At 41.4% G+C, this 14,119-nt stretch overlaps 1 protein-coding gene across 2 annotated transcripts in view; it reads right to left on the bottom strand.

The window, feature by feature from the left end:
• The window catches only part of CNNM2 (cyclin and CBS domain divalent metal cation transport mediator 2), a 118,185-nt gene that overhangs the window by 17,438 nt on the left and 86,628 nt on the right, over window positions 1-14,119 (bottom strand). For both annotated transcript variants that reach the window (XM_088169285.1, XM_014883748.2), the window contains exons 2-4: window positions 10,119-10,262; window positions 4,159-4,296; window positions 1,903-2,072 (exon numbers count right to left, since the gene is read on the bottom strand). In XM_088169285.1, coding sequence (XP_088025411.1) covers window positions 1,903-2,072; window positions 4,159-4,296; window positions 10,119-10,262 — 452 coding nt within the window. The remainder of the gene's footprint in view (window positions 1-1,902; window positions 2,073-4,158; window positions 4,297-10,118; window positions 10,263-14,119) is intronic.

Here is a 14,119-nt window from a genome sequence, read left to right as displayed (position 1 = left end):
ACAACATAATTACCTGCAATTCTTTTCCTCTGGCAAGGTTGGGAAGGGGAGACAGACTGCCCATCCCAGATGTACTAAGAAGACTGAACATCATCTGAACACAATTGGGTGAAAATGAGGCCAAAAGGTAGAATTTATTTCTAAGTGTTTATTTCATTAAGCCCCATCAAAAATAAATAATCATGCCTTTAAATTTACAGTACTGGACAAGGGCAGAAAAAGGTGATAATGAACTCAACCTGCATGAGCCCCAATACTAAGTCAATTTATCTGTCTCAGATGAGAAAAAACACAAAACACAAAATCTGCCTAGCAGGAAGAGAGTGCCCAGCTCACACATCTACTTTCCTGCTATCACAAGCAACAGCTTTATATAAATCTCTTTTAAAACCAATTTCACTCTACAACACAAAAGTAGCTTATTTCTTCATTATAAGCCTTCCAAAAGGTACCACTTTGTCACCCAAAGACTGGTTACACACAAGAAGAATATACATTTAATTGTTTACTGGCATGCATTTACTGTGAAGGCATTCTTGGTCCCTCTATGTAAGAGAATAAGTCCAAATCCATTTAAATAAAAAAGCAGAGTATTTATCCCCTCTTAATCCTGTCAGAACCAACTTTGTTACCATTTTTGTAGTATGTATTTACTGCAACACCCACTTTTCCAAATACATTATAGACCTGGCATGTTGTGTTTGCTAAATACTTATTGATTGCAAAATAGCTCAGAAAGAACTGATTGTTCTTTTGTATCCCCATGTCCTCCATTTGCATCTTTGCAGCATTACATCAGGAGGATTATCTTGCCGTTGGAATATTTCAGTCCAGCATGCAAGAAAGAACAGTTAAAGAGCTACCAGTGGCTACTCAAACTCTTGGAAAAATAAAGGAATTTTTAAACATAAGAATATAATATCCCAGTGCTCTCACAGCTGTTTATCACAGAGTGTTTAAACTCGTGCCCTCCCCTTTTCTATTTTAAAGGCCATGTTAAGATTTCAAGTTGTGTGCTAAAATTTCAGCTACAATGCCTGTGCTTTTACAACCAAAACTGATTTTCATTTGTGCAGGACAGAGAAGAACATTTCCAGCAAAATCTCTCTGAAAGGACTATTCCTGTTTAAATGGTGCTAGATAGAAACGAAATTTCTGTGTAAAGCTTTACCTAAACCATTCAACCATTCCTGACTGATAAAAAAACCTGGGAGATGCCAGCACTGGAAGCAATCCTACACAGAACACACAGAACACAGTCCTCACGCACCACCCAGGGCTCCAATCTAAAAGTCACAGCAGTGCAGGGATCTCAGGGCAGGATAAAGGCTTGGATGGCAGGGCTCCCAGGGTCTGCATTCTGCCAGGCTGTAGCAGGAGGTGACATCAGTTCAGTAGATGGCACAAGGCCCCCACTGAAACTTGTGCTTCTCACTACACCTCAGGTACAGACTTCAAAACTTCACAGAAAAATGTCATTTCTCTAAACCATCAAACTCCCCACACCTCCTTTTGCAAAAGGAAAAGGCACAGCAGATAAAGTATGCTGGCCAAATTCCTATGAAGTGGCATTTTCTGCACCCCATTTTCCAAGCAATGCCAATGGGGATTCTTTTGCACTGTCTATCCTCGGGACACTGAAAGAGTAAGTAACTTTTGGTAGACGACTGAAAGTGGGAAGTGCTTTCTATCCTTCACAGCTGCCTTAACTGAGGGTGAAAGCAACTGAGTGAACTCTTCAAGGTTGGCAAGGTCATAAAGGAGGCAGGAGCAGTTCCCAGGAGCCATAGTTCCCCTCCTGTGTTTGAAAGAAGACAAACTTCAACAACTGGAACAGGTATAGAGGGGGCTATATCAGGAGATAAAAGGTTTTGCACGTATCTACACAATCACATGTCTGACCTGTAAAATGAGAACAAAGTAGTCGACGGGCTTGTTTCTCTGGTAGAGGTAGTGTTCCGGGGCTTTCTTGTTCTTCTCATCGTATTTCAGCTCCTGGATGACGTTGGGATGTTTTAGCAGCCTGAGAAGGATCTTCTCTGACATCTGGGATGGACCAAATGCTTCTACTTCTATAACACAAGATACAACTTTGCATTACATCTCGGATGCCTGTCAAGAAGTTAGCAATACTCGTTAATAAGCATTTGTCTATAAAAGACACATAGATGCAGAGAGATCCATTATGGAATTGCAGGTTTCCTGTCTTTTGAGACTGTTAGATTTGTAAAAGGAGGGGAAAAAACACAGTAACACCTCAACTTCCATTACTGAAGTATTTTTCAAAACAACCAAAAATCATGTCTTCATCTGAAAGGGAAAAGAAAAAGATGGTCTTGCCCTCTTGAGAGTTCTGAGTCACAGAGTTGTATAAATAGAAGAGTTTTACTGTTGGGGCACAGAGAACCTTTGAAATTGTTTTTTCCTTCCCTAAAAGCTATTAAAGTCACTGAATTTATTGCACTTGATTAAAATAAAAAAATAATTAATTACTACTTGGGGCCTAAAAAGTTGCTTTAGAGAGATGTTCTACACAAATCAGACACAACAGAGGCTGCCATGGCTCATATGGGAAGAGTTACTCAAAGTGAGAGAAGTACAGGTCAATTCAAACCATGTGGGATTAATGCCTGGCACACAGAATACAATCCCTATCCACTTGATCTTCGGTGTTTCCAACAGGAGCTGTTTGAAGCAGAAAAGCTCATCCTTGTGTGGGTAAGCCAGGGACGATGAGAATTACACATGCAAATTGACAAGCCTTCCCAACACCTCATTTCATAACAGGACCATTAACAACCCATCATCTGCTAAAGAAACTATTCTCAATTTAGAACAGAGAAAGCAGAACTGTAGCTTCCATCTTTTTTAGCAGTGGCTTCACCGACAGACCTGTATTTAAGCTACACAATCCTTCCATCCACAAAACAAGTAGAGAAGCAGCACTGTAAGACTATGTCTGTTGAGCAGGTGTTTATGGAACTCCATGGAATCTTGTACACTACATGAACAACGCCTTGCTTGCTGTTAAATCCACATCTTCCTGTTGAACTGCTTCCTTTCACCAAGGATACGCTCATGTGCACATGAGCCGTAGGAGTCCGAGCCTTCTAAGGAATTACTGCCCCTCAGCTGAGATGTGATAACCGATCATGGACATATTTCTTTCAAGTCACAGAGGTAAAATAAAGCATGAAGACAGACTAGGAGCATCTAGGCAGGCAGTTACTGCATCTTAGAGGAGGGGAAGTACTAACTTCCAAGTGGAGCTGGCAAACTTCAGACAAAGTAACTTTATAATTTCCACCCACGAATTTACGTTGAACACAGCAGCGAAAGATGACCGTCTGAAAGGCCTGCACGTGGCAAGTCTTTATATGTCAAAGAGAGACAGCACAAGCAATAGGAAGGCATTTTTCCACAAGCTCTCCTGTTTAAAGGCCTCATCTCTGAGGTGAAAGGATCGAGTTTATGACGAAAGGCAATACCAGCCGCAAGAAACCATTCAAGGCCCTGGTCTCTCTGCCAGACTGCCCACTCAAGGGCTAAAACATCAAGGTGTTCTGGGATGGAGACAACTGTCCTCTGAAACCTCTGAAGTCATCAACGGAGGTCACACAAGCCAGACAGAAATCCATTTTAAAGAGTACAGTTCAACCACCTGTGCAGTCTGAATTAAATGTGTCAGGAGAGTTTTTCACTTGGAGTCATAAAGTCTCATGGAACAGGTTTAGACCTTCCTGCAAAAAGTCCAGCATCTCTTTCTGGAGAAGGCGCCAGAGTGCAATTACAGCCAGCTGGCCAGTGGTATCGAGTCCTCTTTGGTTTGTTCCCTGAGCTCTTCCTAATGGGGTGTACTTGCTAGTCGTTAATCTGACGGACTCTAGACATGCAGTGCGGCACTTGGCATTCATCCTTACCTTTCAGACCAATTTAAAGTTACTGGTCCACCCCTGGTATATGTCTCAGAGGGTTCATGCCGACACTGAACACAGGAGAGGAGAGAATTTAAAAAGAAAAACACAACAGTGGCATTATTTGTCACCCCACAATCCAGCCTCCCTTCCCGCCTGTACTGTCCCACCCACCTCACCGGCCTTTGCTGACAAACTGCCTCCGAGGCTCTGGCACGATCACACAGAGATAACCCGCACTTGCCTGTTGCCAGGAACCGGTGCATTGCCAGGAGGAGCTGCGGTGATATTTTAACCTTCATCTCGCTGTCTGTCTGCTTGAAGGCAGAGAAGTCCTGCTTCCTGTCCCGATGAGCTACTTTCTTTTTCGTCTTGTTATCAGCTGGGGAAGGGAGGGTGGGAGAAGAAAGGAAGGAAGCGATTTCTGTTAGAACGAGGTCCAACACGAACCGCGCTGGCCAGAGTCAGCCATGGTGGCCACACGGTGCAGGCAGACCCCTCTGCAAAGCCCAGCTCAGCATCACACAGCCCAAACCACAGACAACCAGGAGTTGTGTGGCCACGGGGCAATGTCCTGCACAGCCAAGCAACCCAGCCTCTGTCACATCTCTGTCACCTTGGTCAGGGGAAAGTCTCTACTTGCAAACACCTGACTGCAGAGCAGCTCTGCATGTTACACTTCAGGTGGGGAGAAGTCCTGCTCAGTACTACTAAACATCAAAAGGTGTTGTTTTACAAGCATAGCTGTGATACTTATTTTCTACATATACATTCCTCAGAAAATTCCCTGCACGTACACAGAGGAAATAGACAGTGACTTATTTCTTTTGCTGCACCATTGGCTTCAGTGACTCTGCAGAGCTGTGGCAAAATCTGCATGCCTTTGACTGAAGTATTCCCAATGTTTGGTACATGCAGTCTCTTTTGCCCTGTCCAAACCTCAGCAAAAAGCTGGCAAGGTGTACAGCCTGGAGGTGGGAATCTCTGGCCACTTTACAGGTATTGAAGCCAGAATAAAGTACAGAATAGCTTCAGAAGTTCAGATATGGGTATTTGTCTGCTAGTGATCCTGGACTCTTTTATTCAGCTAAAAACTTGCCAGTTGGTTTATCTGCGTCTTAAAACAGGCTCTGTAGTAAGGATTTTCCATTTATGAAAGGCAACATGAAAGAGACACAGGCAACCCAGGAATTACCATCCACCCCCTAAGCTGATGCCCCAAAAATGTTTAGGAAACAGGTAAGTGGACAGCTAATGGGTATGGTGGGGTATGATATACATCAGTTCCAGGGAGAAGAGGCTCTGCTCAGACGGCAGGGTGCTGCACTTCCCTGGTGACACCACATGTAGGGTGGCAGTGGCTGTAAGCAGCAGAATACTATCAGACGGCTCTGAGCTCCACAGTGTTGAGCCAATTCCTGTGAGCCCCTCAGAGATGAGACATGGCTTAGGTTCTAGGGCCTTTGAGGAGGAAGATCCTGCAGCTGCTTGTCTATCAGCCACTTAGTCAACTGGTGTAACATGACTGGGCTTCTGAGGGACCACAGGCACACAGATTCACAGCACAGGATATGGGCAGGCACACAAAGAGGCATAGGTGAAGCTGACACTTTGAAATTGCACATACTCCCAGGTACTTGTTCAGATTTTGAGTTATACATTCAAAGATGATTAAAGCGATGCACTGGAAGCCACTGAGATCTGGAGCCCTTTACAAGTCCAAATACATGCTACAGATGACATCAGGCTCAGAGTGGCTGAGTCCGAGGCCTGGAAATGCACAATACCCGTAATTTACAGGCTTCTAAATTTTCTCAAGTCACCTAGTCTTTTAGACATGAGTACATCCTCACTTCCCAGCAACATGCCTCCACTAGAGAACTATCACAGACTTAACAGCAATACTGTACTGACAATAATTTATCTATTTGAGATATATCGAGTGTATTCTCTGAGCAGTGCAAATCAGAAAGTTTGAGATACTTGTTCCCAGGCACATGCAGAAGAACAATGATGACCCATGCCCTTTTTCTTCTTTGAAAGCAGAAGCCTCTTACCCTAGCAGTACTTTACCCAAGACTTGGACTACATCAGAGATTGCAGTTCCTTTTAAAAGCAGGAATAGAAACCACTGAAGGGAGTGGCTACAGTCTAAAAACAATCCCTGCCTTAGGAATATAGTTGGAGACACACCTTATCTGTACTTGAAGCTAAAGGACAGATACATACCAAAGCAATGGAAAACTAATTGGAAAAAAGTCACCTAGAAGCTCTCACTAGGTCCTATCTCTTGTAAGAGATCAGAAGAATAGAAACTGCTTTTCCTGAAAAGCTAAGAGAATGTTATTTTTAAAGCACTGTATCTGAGGTGTTTTCTCACAAGGAGCTCCATCATTGCTCTCTTCAGGGAGGCAAAAATCACAAGTACAAGTGTTGGCCCTGGGATAGGGAAATAGCTGTGCTTTTCCTTTGAAAGTGCTGTAACACTGCAGGCTTCACACTGCACTACTGGTACATGTAAACAAGACCAGCATCACACAGTGGGAAGATGCTCTAAATCTTTCTGTCCATAACAGAAAGATCATCAAGGTAAGAGACCTAGGCTCTAACTCAAATGATGGGCAATTTCAACTCCAATTTTTGTCTTGGCAGCTTATCCAAAAATCTTCCCTGAAGAAAAATGTTACATGGTTATAGCAGAGCCACATGACTTAAAGCCATTATCTTGGCTTATTTTTGCAAGGGATGATCTTAAATTGTTCTTTGTTATCCAAACAACTTTTGAGCTTCTTGTAAGACATAAGAACCAAGGACTGGATTGTGACCGATGTAACTGAATCTGAACCAGGTATTTCCTGTGTGTCCTTTCTCTGGTAAGTGAGATGGAGATGTGGGCAGTGAAGTTATCTTGGTCTGCTGCAGTGATCTCTGCTTACAGAGTGCTGGGACACTGGTTCTGCAACACGAACAATGAGATGCATAAGGGATTCTCTCACTACAGCTTCTGGTGAGAGACCTACAAATATTGCAAACATCTTCAGTAGGTTCTGGGAATATTTAGACTTCTTCATATCATAGGCAACAAGCTGGACCATGAACTCTGGGCTGAGGGAGAGAACTCCAGAGGATGAGTGGTCAAAACAAAATTAAAGTTATGATACCTCTTGTAATAATCCTAAACGTTGATGCATGATGCATAACATGATGAATTATTGCATGAATTTCCTCGAAGGAGCCTGCATGAACTGGAAACAGCTACAGAACAGGCAGTTCAAACCTCATATCACCCATTCAGCTGGAAAGGCAGGCAGGTTGACAGGCACTGCAAATGCACCTAGGCAATTGCTGGGTAAAGTCCTTGTTCTCCTCCTGTGCTTTTTGTCTTTGTGACAGAGAAGACATCTGCAGTGACCTCCAGACAAGACAAAAAGATGATGAAACTCATCTTCAAGTAGAAAGAGCTAAATAAGACAGCCCACCAGACAAACCTGGACCAGAAGAATGAACAAACAGTCTGTGCAGTCTAACACAGAACATACAGCTTTCTCTCTTGGGCATCTGAGAAAGCTGAGAAATGCTCTCCCACCATAATAGAGCCATGGCAGCACAGGACAGATTCCTGTAGTGTGCCAACCACGAAAAAATGCTACAACTTTCCAGTACTAAGAGCCAAACACACTGGCAGCTCTTCAACATAACATGGGCTGAATTGTGTCATGTGCCATGACAGAAACATCATCTCTCCACCCCTTCAGTATCCTCAAAGTTTCATCCTCAGAAGTAATCAGTCTACCCAAATGTTGATGGGTCAGATATATTTAACAATTTTTCCTGCTGTCTCTTCTCCTTGCTCCCAACATCTCTGCAAGTGACAGCAGAATAGAGCCACGTGAAGACATACCACACATTTATTTGGCACCCTCCAGAAATTCAGCTGCAGAGTTCAGCAGTGAAAGCAGTTTTCAGCAAAAACTGTAAATATACGATTGCTGCCACTTTAACACAATTCAAATGTTTTTTCATGGAAACAACAGAAAGGCACAGCTCCAACAACAAGGTCAGCCATTTCATCGTATTTCAAGTTTCCATCAAAGCAAAACAAAACATTTTTAAAACTTCAGAACAAAGTGTAATAATGCTGCCAGAATTTTTCAAAAGCTCTTTTTTAAAGTAAACACCTAGTACAGAGCAAACCAGTCCAAGGGTTTCAAGCTGACTTGTTCTGAGCTGAGCAAGCCAGACATCTATAATACTGAACAGAATCAGAGGTGGGGTTACTAACAGTGACACTGTGAAACCAATACCAAAAATAACCTGCCTTAGCTGATCATGGACAATGAAGTACCTTCAGTAAACTCATGTTCTCATACATGTTCTCATCACCAAACCAACTGGAGGTTGGCTGCCCAAACTCTCTCACACTTCCTGTGATCCTCACAGCTTCTTGGGAATTCTGCTCTCTCCTTTACTGCTACAGTATCCTTCAGTCTAAACAGTGGAATAATCTCCAGTGCTTAATAAAGAAATTTGAAGCTCTTCATGGTACTTAGCAGGAGCCACCTCCTGAAATTTCCTGCAACCTCCAGGAAGCCTAGGAAGCTTCCTTCCTGTTCTGAATGAGGAATTTTCAATAGTAAAAAATTATCCCAGGAAGGAGAGTTTCAAGTGAACTCAATGTTCACCAGCTCTATTTTGTTAATATAGGAAGCCTTCAGGCAGTAAAATTAAAATTAAATTCTTGTTTCCTTGCCCTCTAACATCCTATTAATGGGCAAAGCTTTTTTTGTCCTGAAGAACAACATAGCATGATCTATGTGTTTTTTCTTAATAAACAAGGTGGGGGGGAAATTGAAAGCATATGCAGTGTCTTCCCTCATAGACACATGTAAATATCTCAAAGGTAGATGAATCTAGGATCTTTTTGGAGTATAAAAGGAAGCTTGAATTCAGCCTGCAAAAGCATTATGTTGTAACTGATTAGCCCAACAATTCATTTGTGAAGGTATTAAAAGAAATCAATACTAACTGGACTTCTGTGATTTACATAGTAATTAGACTGTTCAGCACACGGTGAAACACAACTGTGATTTACATGAACATTTGGGTACATAAATACTCATAAAATACTGACTAGGTACTGAAAGCATTTCGGGCAAAAACAAGTAAGTCTATCCCACAGTATAAAGTGCTCATTGGGCATTTGGCTTGGAGGGAGGATAGAAGATGCTTGGGTTGGCCTGAAAAAACGCTGTAGAAACATTCCAATCCCTTCCATCAGGAAAGAGAAAGAAATCAAAGGAAAGCTGAACAGTGTTGGAGATACTTAAAATTATTATTTCTATTATAATAGAATCTGGAGACATCCTTGTGCTGCACACAAACACATAGTGAAAAATAGCATCTGCCAGCAAGTGATCAAACCACAGATAAGACAGATGAAGAATGACTGAAAGGAAGTCCTGTATGCACAGGCCAGATTGTGCAGATGGGGGGAGAAACAGACACTTTGGGCAACTGGCCAAGCTTTAATATGGGAAAGAAAAGGGTCCAGATCTCTCAAGTCCCAGGTAATGGTTGACCTGCAGCATCATCTCCCTCAAGAGACATTAACACAAAGAAAGAAGGAGCTGTGCTGAGTAATAAAAAGAGAAGGCATTTAGGACAGGCTGGTTTTCAGCCCTGAGGAAGACTTTCCATTCTCAAGATTTCTCAGTGCGTGACAGATATTCTTAAGAGACCCCATTCCTCTTCCTTGAGGCATGGCATTTGCCTGCCTCTTGCTGAACTATGGTAGTACATGGACTACAGGTCCCTGAGCCAGAGGGACAAGAGGGGAAAATGTGGGAGATCATGAGCACTGCAATGAAAAGTTTAACAAACCTCAGTGGTGAATAGCTGGCAGGAGAGAGCAGATTGTTGCATGTGTAAACCTTCCTGGTAAAAGGATCAAATAAAGAAACTTGTCCTGCTTCTGAATTAACACAGCCTAAAGGGAAGGAGGTTCCCATGCTGCAGAAACAAAAATTACTTTGAACACCTGAGGGATCTGCAGGTCATTTTGTTCAGGAAACTTCCTCAACAATTTGACTACTGAGATTTTAAATCAGCAACATAACATCTCTCAAAAACCAGCTATAAATAAAATTGCTGCTAGATGGAGTCTTTCTTCTCATTTATAAACAAATTGCAAATATTTCTACTCACTGTATAGATCTGTTTCATCCAGAATTTCAGACTTGATGATCTCTTCAATCACATCTTCTAAAGTGACAATTCCCAGGACTTCATAAAAGGGATCACCTTCTCCTTCATTGTTTACTCTTTGCACTATAGCCAGATGAGACTTGCCTGCAAGGAGACAGATCAGAAATTTAGACATTTTAGAAATTTCTGAAGGATCAGAAATTATAGCAGAAGTAGAGACATGCAGGTATAAATAAAAAGACAAAAAGGCTGGTGTCAGGCTTTATGAAAAAAGAGGCAAAGTTTAACAGATGCTTAAAATCACAATCTCATTCCTGAGATACACATTCCTGCATGACATAAATCCACCTTATGCCCTAAAAGAGAGCTAAAGATTTCAGTCTTCTTGCTCTAATGTCTTTCCATGCAAAACTGTCACCCTGGCACTGAATTCATCATATTATTTTGTTGTTCTGCTTCTTGTCTCATGCACTGGCAGAGGAAGGCCAGGCTGGAGCTCTCTTTTACAGTGAGATCCCACAGATGTTTTCCTCAAGCCTGGAAAAATCAGCAACAATGACCAAACCAGAGAAGCATAGGGACAGGACAGAGCTAGGGAGAAGTCAGCCCCATCCCTCAGCTCTTCTTTTTCCCCTCTCTTACTCAAAAATAATTTATTTCTGTATTCTCCATATGGGTTGATGACACCTTATTTAGGAAGTAATGAATTAAAATATTCAAAGCAACTGTCTGATCAACGAAGAGAAAAGCAAAGAGGAGATCTAGCAGTAGTTCTAAAGATTCCTGAGCTGTGCATCATTCACAGTGAATTCCTAAAGTCTTTTCTGCCATAGGAATGATGATGGTAAGAATACCATCATTATGACCCTTCAAATTGGCCTTGATACCTTTGGTTGCCAGTTTCTCCAGCTACCACTGAAAAACCAGCCCTTTGTAAAGCTGCATAAATAACAACATTCATTCGAAGGGTCCACCAAATATAAGTGGCATTTTGCAGTACAAATATACAGACATCAATATGCTTTCTGAACTATCAGGAAGTAATAAACAACATCTCACACTCTTTTTTGCTGGTCTCAAAAAGTATACTTATCCCCAAAATAGTTCAACTTTGCTTAGACCCCTTTATAGGCAATAATGTCTGCCTGTTTTAAGATTCAGATTATTAGACTAACAAGCATTCAAACTATTCCAACCCAGACTTACTCATGCTTAAAGAATGAAAATATCCCGAACAAATTAGACGAGGGAGGAAAACTTATCAACTACTGATATAAACATTGCATCAGGTCAAGTCAATTCACTTTGGTAAGTTTTCACATCTGCTTTCCCAGGGACCCAACATAAGCAGTTAAAAACAAATTCTTGGTGAATGCTGTCTGTCGAAAGTTAAATTCTTTTGCTATTCCCAGCTTGTGATCATTTAAAAGGAATTTTCCAAAGCAGGGTCTAATATTAGACTCAAAATGAAGTTTCCATTCCACTTAGGCGATATTCTCACCAAAGTAACTACTGCATAATCTGATTGTCTTGGAGCTACTCGTTTAGATGCAGATGGACATACTTTAAATACCAACTACACAGCACTGCTGAGTCTTATCTTGAGGAGACCTTATTCTACAGTGAATTAATAGAAAGATGATTTGTGATTTTTAAAGTATCAGCATTCGTATTGTACTGAAAGTCTTTTACTGTGCCAGGTTTTATGGGTTTTATTTCTCTGCATTCCTTGCAAGACTTCCAGCTCTTTCTACTACTCAATGAACAGCATTAAAGTGATTTCATAAAAACATGAAAGATTTAAGCACTATTATTACTGCAATTGCCCTGTAATATATTACTCCAATTATATCCTTTCAACATAACAATGTAAAATAAGAACTGCAGCACAAAAGAAAAAAAATACACAGACAAAACAAATATTCTGCTTTATTTCCCAGTGCCTGCTGAGATATTAGTATATTTGCTTTCAAGTAAAAAGACAAGGCTCCTTCAAGAACCGTTTCTATCACAGACCACAGCAGCTCATTAGCACATGCTTATTCAGGTGCCAATTCCTCAGGATATCTGTTCTCACATATTAGTAAGTGGTAAGATATGTTCGGGTGAGTTAAATTAAAAAAAAAACAAAACAAACCAGTCAAACAAAAATGCCAAAAGACAATGCTATCAACTCATGTTTCAGCTTTGATCAAAATCATCAAATTCCAGCCTTTTCCTCCATTTCTGCACTGCCTATGGTAATGCTGAACCAACTGATGAAATTTGAAATTTTGAAAGGAACAATCTTTCTAACAGTGGAGTCCTGAACACATCTACAAGCAACATCTGAGATTTATGAAAATAGGATTGGGGAAGGACCTGAGAGGCTGGAATACAATGGGAAGTTGTGCACAAGTTTCATCCACAAAACAAATTGCAGGCCCTTCCCATCAGAGTGGTCCCCACCAAGAATTCAGCATTATTAAAATATGTTATGTTCTCCCCATGTAGCAGCTGCAGGACTCTGATCCAAGCAATAGCACCTAATGTGAGATGAGTGACCAAAATCTGTACCAGCATCTGCTCTCTTAAGCAAAGTGAGGTGATAAGACAGGCAATTTGGAGAGGTATCAGACATTTTGCACTTTCTACAATGAAAAAGAAAGCCAGAAACACTTCTTTCTGGTCCTGCCATAATCTCTGATTTTAAGGGTTTTTTACTTATCACCCAAAGTATCAAGGACATCGAAACATCATGACTGGATTTTGGTGGGTAGCATCAATTCTCAGTTCTATGCTCATTATTAAATAAACTACATGTTACAGAGAATTTATCTGCCAAGAAGAGATAAATTATCCACACATATGGTCATACTAACCTTTCTTCCCTCCTGACTGTCAAGTTTTCCTGTTCCAGACTTTCATCAACCCAACACTTTGCTGGGGTCAGATGAATTTAAGCCAAATAAGCTGCCCCTAAAAGGCTGCCTTTTGCTCCCATGTTTTCTCCTTCCTTTCTATTGACTCCAATGCTTAGGAAATTATTTGATGAAACAGACCAGATCCGAAAATTACATTTCTTGTGTCTTTGCAAGATAATTTGGACCCAGATCCAATAACTTGCAGGAAATCAGCAGACAGTGGAACACACATCAGAGGTGGTGATGGAGATGTTATGAAGATGCATTCCCAGACTGGCTGCCCTCTCACCACAGAAGACTGAAAATACCCTGCACGCATGGAAATAATCAAGACATAAAAGGCTAAGGGAAAAGCTAGGAGTGCAAAGACCTCTTTATACATAGTAAAAGAGCACAACACAGCATGTGCTCAACTGTAAAAGTGGCCTGTAAGTAAAATAATGACTCCTCTGAGTGTTTGAAACAGAAATTGGCTACAGCTTTATTCAAAGACTTTATCAGGCCACTGGCAATTGTCATACTATTTTATTCAACTGAAAATGAGTGGTTTCAGCTTGTATTTTCCACTGCTAAAGACATACAGTACAGATCCTGTAAGGGGCTGAAAAAAGTAAACATCCAGCAGATAAGAAAATCTGGACTGCATATAATATTCCTAGGGCTTTGAGAGCAAAACAGAAATTAAATAGAGAGAACAGGTGTATGGGGAGTTCTGTACTCTAACCACACTTTGTAGATAACATTAATGCTTCTTTAATCCCTTGTTTTAAATGTTGATACAATGAGATTTAGCAAGTGGGCAGCTCCAAAACTGCCAGGTCTGCCAACAAAGGCAGACACATGATGTGTGACCCACAGCTCCTCTGTGGACACAGGCAGGCAGCATTTGCTTTCTGCCTCAGCTTCCCCCCTGTACAGTGACAGTGACACCACCAAGGGCTGTGTGGAGCTGATACCTGTACAGGGCTCAAGGCACCAGTTGACACAAACGTTAATCTCAGTTACCTTCACAGACAACTAAAGCACCAAGCAGTTTTGGTAAACATAAATCCAGTCTCATCCCATTGCTTAAAACTCTGCTGCTCAGCTTAGATTTTG

The sequence above is a fragment of the Sturnus vulgaris genome, chromosome 8 (assembly GCF_052056855.1).
Source record: "Sturnus vulgaris isolate bStuVul1 chromosome 8, bStuVul1.hap1, whole genome shotgun sequence".
NCBI classification, from domain to species: domain Eukaryota; kingdom Metazoa; phylum Chordata; class Aves; order Passeriformes; family Sturnidae; genus Sturnus; species Sturnus vulgaris.
This window is presented reverse-complemented; position numbering and strand designations above follow the sequence as displayed.